This window comes from Marmota flaviventris, chromosome 2, assembly GCF_047511675.1.
Source record: "Marmota flaviventris isolate mMarFla1 chromosome 2, mMarFla1.hap1, whole genome shotgun sequence".
NCBI classification, from domain to species: Eukaryota; Metazoa; Chordata; class Mammalia; order Rodentia; family Sciuridae; genus Marmota; species Marmota flaviventris.
This window is the reverse complement of record NC_092499.1, coordinates 181,113,718-181,121,702: the sequence shown is the minus strand read 5'-3', so window position 1 is coordinate 181,121,702 and position 7,985 is coordinate 181,113,718. Positions and strand designations below refer to the sequence as shown.

The window sequence follows — 7,985 nt, the reverse complement described above, 5'->3', positions numbered from 1 at the left end:
CGTCCCCATGGAAAGGGAGAGCTCCTGCTGGTGACTCAGTCTGGAGGGGAATGGCTCTGGCCCGGGGTTGCTGAGGCGTGAGGCTGGGGAGCTGGTGGAGGAGAGGGCTGCGAAAAGCCGGGGTCCATGAGGCGGCGTGGGGGAGGGCTTGAGCCACTGTGACGTGGAACCGAGAAAGGAGAGACCCGAGGCGGCAGCGCGCGCTGGGCCCGACAGCCACGTGCACAGCCACGGGGTAGAAGCAAGCTCGAGCGTCGCCCCTGTGCGCCTGCGCCGCGGCTGCCTGTCTCCCTCCCGTTAAAAAAAAAAAAAACCCTGAACGTAGTGAAGGGGTGGTGGCAGCGGGGATTCCGGAAGGCCACCCTTCACCCGGAAATGGTTGTTGAGGAACATGGCGTTGCTGGTGCGAGTCCTTGTGAGTGCAGGAGCAGTTTTCTGTGGTGGCCTGCCGGGTCTCCGGCTTGGAATCGGGGAGGGCGGGGCGGGAGGAGGTGGAAGGACGTGCACGAGGGGAGCCTGTGCTGTAGCGTGGCTGCGTGGCCGCCTTTCCGCGGGGAAACTGAGGCAGCTCTCCACTTCTCCCTACCCCTGGTTTGGGCTGCGCTTTTCCCTCTTTCAAGGAGGGGGAGAGTGACGGTGGATCTTTATTTGAGGAGGTTTGCTTTTCCTCGGGCACCACTTCCACTCAGGGAGAGGAGCGCCCAGGGGCACTGACTAGAGTTGCGGAAGACCTGAGTTCTAGTCCCTGTCACAGATGCTCAAGTGTGACCTTGGCAAAACACTTTCGGGCTTAAAAGTCCCCATGTGAAAAATGGACACTTGTCTCTTTACAGTCCTTTTAGATTCCGAGGTTCTCTGAGGTTTTTTTTTTTTTTTTTTTTTTAGAGACCCTAATCAATTCTTAAGTATAAAGTTGACTGAAGATTTTGAGGTTGAAAGCTGCACGAAAACCCGGGCCATATCTGTCGTTTTCACTTTGCTTAGCATAGTGTCTGGCACATACAATAGAGACTTTTTTGCATGAGTGAATGAAGTAAAGACTACTAAACTCGTTTTTTAAAAAATATTTTTATTAATTGTTGATGGATCTTTATTTATTTATTTACAAGAGGTGTTGAGAATCGAATCCAGTGCCTCACACATGTTTGGTAAGAGCTCTATCACTGAGCCATAACCCCAGCTCAAGACTGCTAAGCTCTTTGGTACCTATATGGGAAGCTACTGCACCTTTTGAGACTTATTTCCAATCCTCTTGAGATTCACTCTAGCATACTCTGACATTTAGAAATTAAGGGTGGAAGAAAGTGGCAGCAGAAAAACAACAACAACAACAACAAAAAAAAACGTTTCCAGGATACAGAGTTTAATTCCTAATTGTAGAGGAATGGGACAGTTAATTTTAGAAAGTCTTTAAAAAACTGGGTCAAGCACAGTCTTTCATAACAGACATCGCCTATTCCTGCCTCTGGCTATCTTTTGAATTGTTATTTTACACTTGCAGTTTTAATATTTTAATATATGGCTTACAATATATGACTGCAATTTTGCATCTAAAATTTCTTGCCAGCCTAACAAAGTGCTATACCCTTATACAGCAGCAGCTCAGTGAATATTTGAGGAATAGTTCCTGTAACTTATAGGAAGATTTATTTGGTGAATTAATTGTTGATGCCAAAAAAGGAATTGATTCAGATCTGAGGATATCTGGGGAAATGGCAGCTAGTATGTTCTAAATTATTTATTTACTTTTGGTAGTCTTGTGAATTGACTCCAGTGTTTAGCACATGCTGGGCAAGTGCTCTACCCCTGAGCTACACCCCCAGCTCTAAATTATTTGTTTTGTTTTTGCACTGGGGATTGAACTCAGGGGGCCACATCCCCAGCCCTATTTTGTATTTAGAGACAGGGTCTCATTGAGTTGCTTAGCGCCTTGCCAGTGCTGAGGCTGACTTTGAACTGGCGATTCTCCTGTCTCAGCCTACCAAGCCACTGGGATTACAGGCATGCACCACTGCACCTGACTAATTATTTGGTTTTTAAGATGGATATTTGGGGGAAAAAGATGAAAAGTTTATTAAGCAATCAAGATGAGTTGAACACCTTGATTTGTCTTGGAAGTTAGTGGCTGCCCCAGCTATCCTATATATTCTTTTAAAAAAATCTTTTTATTTTTCTTGTAGCTGTAGATAGATAGAATGCCTTTATTTTATTTGTTTATTTTTTATGTGGTGCTGAGAATTGAACCCAGTGCCTTATGCATGCTAGGCAAGTCTTGCTGCTGAGCTACTGCCCCCCAGCCTCATATATAGTCTTGTCCCTGAGCATGCTACTTTTTAGATGGTAGCATCCATAGAAACCACCTCTTCACCTCCCCTCTATTAGACTCATCTTTTCCTCCCCCTCCCCTGTTTCTTCTCTTATTATTATTATTATTTTATTTTTTTTTTTGGTACTGGGGATTGAATCCAGGGGTGCTCTACCACTGAGCTACATCTCCAGCCTTCCTTTTTAAAAATTTTGAGACAAGGTCTTGCTGAATTGCTGAGTCTGGTCTTGAAATTGTGATCCTCCTACCTCAGCCTCCTGAATTGCTGGAATTGCAGGTGTGTGTACCACCATGCCCAGGTTAATTATCTTTTTTTTTTTTTTTTTTTTTTAGAGAGAGAGAGAGAGAATTTTTTAATATTTATTTTGTAGTTTTTGGCAGACACAACATCTTTGTTTGTCTGTGGTGCTGAGGATCAAACCCGGGCCGCACGCATGCCAGGCGAGCGCCCTACCGCTTGAGCCACATCCCCAGCCCTGGGTTAATTATCTTTTTGATATAGTGAGTGCAAGTTTAGAAAAGGAAAATCTGGGGCTGGGATTGTGGCTCAGTGGTAGAGCACTCGCCTAGCACGGGCAGGACCCGGGTTTGATCCTCAGCACCACATAAAAATAAAGGTGTTGTGTTGTGTCCATCTACACTTAAAAAAATAAATATTAAAAAAAAAAAAAGAAAAGGAAAATCCCTTTCACTTTATCGTTTGATTCCCTGAGATGGTCTCTTCCTCCCTGCTGCCTTCTTCTTGGTACTGGGGATTGAACCCTGTGTGGTACTATTGTTGAGCTACATCCCCAGCAACCCCCGCCCCCCCCATTTTTTTTAAATAATAGGAGACTTTTCTTTTTAATTAATTAATAAATTTATTTATTTATTTATATTTTTGTGGTGCTGGGGATTGAACCCAGGGCCTTGTGTATGCAAGGCAAGCACTCTACCAAATGAGCTATATCCCCAGCTGCATCTTAAATTTTATTTTTGTTTATTTTTTTTGGTTTTGGGGATTTAATCTAGGGGTACTTAGTCACTCAGCCATATCCCTAGTTCTTTATATTATGAGAAAGGGTCTCACTGAGTTGCTTAGGCTGTCCTTGAACTTGCCATTTTCCTTCCTCAACCCCCTCCCAGCCACCTAGTTGCTGGGATCAAAGGCACCGGCCACCATGCCCCCCCCCCCCCCCCCCCCCCGTTTAAATTTTATTTTGAGACAGGGTCTCAGTAAGTTTTCCAAGCTGACCTTGAATTTTCAGTCCTCTTGCCTCAGCCTTCTTAGTGGCTGGAATCATATGCATCATGGGTGTGCACCATTGAACCTGTTTCTCTAAGGTCTCCTTTTTTTTTTTTTCCTGGTACCAGGGATTGAATCCAGGGGTTCTTAACCACTGAGCCACATTCCCAGCTCTTTTTTTATATTTTATTTAGAGACAGGGTCTCACTGAGTTGCTAAATACCTTGCTAATCTGCTGAGACTGACTTTGAACTTGTGATCCTCCTGCCTCAGCCTCCAGTACCTAGCTATAAGGTCTTCTTCTTTTTTTTTAATATTTACTTTTTAGTTATAGGTGGACATAATATCTTTATTTTATTTTTATGTGGTGCTGAGGATTGAAACCAGTGCCTCACACATGCTAGGCAAGCACTCTACCTCTGAACCACAACCCAAGCCCTCAAGGTCTTCTTGTAACATGATATGTGATAAAGCAATGAAAATTCCCTGAGGATTAGTTGAAAGTAACTACTTATGGTGGATGTGACCTTGAGCAAGTTCTCTAATCCTCAGATTTTCTTAATCAGTAAGGTTGCTAGGGTTGATTAGACAATCAATTGCTATGTTTAAATGATTCCTTCCCTTTTAAACTCAGCAACTGTTTTGGGTGTTTACTACATTTTAGGAACTACACAAAGCACTGCATGAAAAATCCAAACAATTCAAGTTTATAATCCAATAGGAGAGAGAGAAAACTACTAATAGAATACTTGGAAAGCGATATTAGAAGTTTATACCAGATACAGATAGATGGGAGCAGAATAGAAGGGCACTTGAAGACAGGGAGGAGATGCTTGAAGTAAGTGAGATACTGAGATATGGGAAAAAGCCATAGAGAAAAAGAATTAGTTTATTTTAATGTTAGACATTCAAGGAGCTATAACTAAATCTGTTTGACTGGACTTAGGAGCACTCAGAGAAATGGAAGAGACCTTGAGTGTCATGCTTTAGGGTGTCATGAATTTTATTCTGAAGGCAGAGGGTAGCCTTTGAAGTATTTTAAGCAAGTTTTTACCTTTTTTTTAAGGTTTTTTTAATTCGCTTATTTTTTTCCCCTAATTTTTCTAAATTGAGGAATAAACAACACAATAAATTACACTATTTAATTGTACAATTTGATAAGTTTTGACACAGTTTTGATAACCTGAAAAGCTGTCACTACCCTAAAAGTAATGAACATATCCATCACTCCCAAGTTTCTCTGTGGTTCTTTGCAGTAAGTTTCTCCTGTTTGTTGTTCCTTTTCCTCCACATCCATAAGTGATCAGGGAAAGACTTGTGTTTATTTTTTCTTCTCCCCAGCACTGAGGATTGAACCCCCAGGACACTATACCATAGAGCTACATTCCAGCCTTTTTTTTTTTTTTTTTTCCAGTTTTTATTTTGAGACAAGATTTCACTAAGTTGCTCAGGCTGGCCTTGAACTTGTGATCTTGCTGGTTCAGCCTCTGGAGTCACTGGGATTATAGGCTGTGTACATAATAAATACTCATTCCCACTACTAGATTTTTCTTTTAATAGATTCCTGCAGCAGTTGTAGATGGGTCAATCAGAGGGGGCTGAGATTAGAGTCCTCAAGTTGGTCTGAAGCCATTTAAGTAATCCTAAATGATGAAGATCTGTACTAAGAGAAGGCTGAGTAAAGGGGAAGGGATGGTCAGGCTGATCAAATAATATGCGTTCTTTGAGAACAAGGCTTTGAGGAGCATCAGCCCCATTCTGGAGTTGACTTTCCCGAGTAGCCTAGATCCTTCTAGTAGATATTGCTATTTAGAAAGCAAATCTGGATGTGTGTGTTCATTGCTATTGGGGTGTCATTGCTTCTAGGCCCTATCAGGACATAGGTAGGAAATAATATACATGAACATGTATGCATTTCTTTATTATATGTCCATATATTAAACACACCAATTACTCTATATCCAATTCAATCTACCATCACAGGGGTTATTCTACCCTTCTTCCTTGCCATATTTATTAACTCCTTTCTCTCATAGAAACCTGACCCTCCCCCTTAATGTATTTGTTGTTTTGATCATCCTTCCTTTATGTAGTCAATCTTCTGAAAACTTATATTGGGCAAACTCAACAAAGTGGGAGAAGGCTGTGTGTTCAGTAATAATTCTTTTTTTTTTTTTAAATGGTGCTGGGGATGGAACCCGGGGCCTTTGGATAGTAGGTACATAGTAGGTAAGTGCTGTACCACTGAACTGCATGCTCAATAGTTTTTCAAAGAGTGGGTTAGAGATTCTCTGCTGCTTCAGAATGAAAGTACATTGTAACCTGTAGGAGTTTGTTACAGTAGTTTCTGTGTTTGGACTATGGAATTGATATAGTAACCATGGCATTCAGAATGTAGGTATCACAGGGGGATTATTTAGTAAATATGGTGATTATAATCAGTCTTTATTCATGTATTCTGTATTTGTTAATTATTAGCTGGTTGCTAAATTTTATTTGTAATAACAAAATCAATAATTCAAGTACTTTTAGTCATTTGCAGACATGTACAGGGTGAGAAATTTGAGCCACCAGTATACACTGTTCCCAGCTGAAGTCAAACAAGGCAACACTCTGCCCTCTTATTTCAACTTTGAAACTGTAAAAAGTATCCTTTTAGTGGTCTGTGTAGTACAATGTTTTTCACATTTTGTGCTTTGTTGGTGATATATTTGTTTAAAATGCCCTCAAATGTAATGCTGGAATGTTGTCTAGCATGGCCAAGTATTAGAAGGCTGTGGTGTCCTTTACAAGTGTCAGATATCTAAGTTTTGTTCAGGGGTGAGTTGTAGTGCCATTGGCTGTGAGATTAGTGCTGATGACTGTTAAGCTGGGCACACATAAAACAAAGTTATCTAGTTGATAAAAATTTTGTAACCAGAGGCTTATAGGGATCTAATACTGTTTTTCCCCCAGGAACAGGGGATTCAGTATGCTACGTTAAAAATAATATTTTAAGAAAATGGTTCTTGCTGCTATGACAGTTTGCGGGGTAAAGGGAAGCCTATATAATTCAGTAAAAAATATTCATAATGATAATAATGCCTGGGTGTGTATTGTTTGATTATCATAGTGCTTTTACAAATGTTCTTGTAGAAAGGAACAGTTAATTACGATTTTAGAACTGTGAGACACTTTAGATAGCATCTGAGTGTTTAAAATTCTAATGCCTTTCTCCATCCCACCCCTACCCCAGGAAAGTGGAGATCAGATTTAGCTTAATACTTAATATTGAACATACTGCATGCTACATTTGTTAGTTTTTTTTTTTTAATCATGAGAAATAGGGATTTAATCTTCATTTTACAGAAAAGATAACCAAGCCCCACATAGGCTGTTAACTAATATGTAGCTTGTGAACAGAGGAACCAAGAAGCATCCCATTGCTTTCTGATTCCAAGTGCTTGGCTTTTTCCACAGTTTGCTATTTTAATCAGTTCTCTACCTAGCTAGGCATGGTGATGCATGCCTATGATCCCAGTGGCTTGGGAGGCTGAGGCAGGAGGATTTTAAGTTCAAGGACAGCCTCAGTAATTTAGCGAGGCCCTGTCTTAAAGTATAAGAAAGGCTGGGGATGTGGCTCAATAGTTAATCGCCCCTGGGTTCAATCTTTGGTACCATAAAACAAAGCAAAACAAACAAAACAACTACAAAACTGACCTATGGCTAGTGTTAAAGCTAGAAGGGACCTTGGAGATAATCCCTTTACCTTTTCATGTGAGCATGGATTCTGGAGTTGGGTTGCCTGGGTTCTAATCCTAAACCTGCTGTTTATTAACCATGTGACAATGGGAAGTTGCTTATTCTATACATATCTTCTTCCTTTTCTGGGTACGTAGTATACAGTATGGAGTAAAAACAATAAACCTAGGTAACTGGGTGGTTATTGGAAGGTTTAAATGTTGGAGTGAAAGTTCTAGCCCTCTACTTATGCGGTTCATTCTTTTGTCAACCAGCCTCTCATCTTCTAAGGGTCATCTCATTAATGTTAACTCAGGTAAAGTTGAAAGGGGCTTATTATAAACACAAAACTTCCTTCTATGACTCAGAAATTTTAAGGGTTTTAGGAACTCTATGCCAGGAATTAGAGATGAAGACCAAATACAAATTTCTTAGTAGATCACAATATCTCAGGTACACTGTGCCTTCTACATATGGAGTCTGATATAGGTTCCTGACAATGTTTTTTTTTTCCTAGAGGAACCAGACTAGCATCTCCCAGTGGATTCCAGTATGCAGCCGATTGCTACCAGTGTCTCCTACCCAAGGACAGTGGAGCCGGGCTCTGTCTGGCACTTCCCAGGTAAGGTTTGTTGTTTCTTTGCTGGATATGAAAACCTAGTGTTTATGTGCAAATGTCATGTATTTATAGATTAGCTAACCAAATTGTGTGAT

At 40.9% G+C, this 7,985-nt stretch overlaps 1 protein-coding gene across 2 annotated transcripts in view; it reads left to right on the top strand.

Annotated features, from left to right (window-relative positions):
• The first annotated feature begins 326 nt into the window (after window positions 1-326).
• Uqcc1 (ubiquinol-cytochrome c reductase complex assembly factor 1) overlaps window positions 327-7,985 on the top strand; it is a 93,640-nt gene continuing 85,981 nt past the window's right edge. For both annotated transcript variants that reach the window (XM_071608868.1, XM_027945280.2), the window contains exons 1-2: window positions 327-415; window positions 7,789-7,893. In XM_071608868.1, the coding sequence (XP_071464969.1) occupies window positions 392-415; window positions 7,789-7,893 (129 nt within the window). In that variant the 5' untranslated portion in view covers window positions 327-391. The remainder of the gene's footprint in view (window positions 416-7,788; window positions 7,894-7,985) is intronic.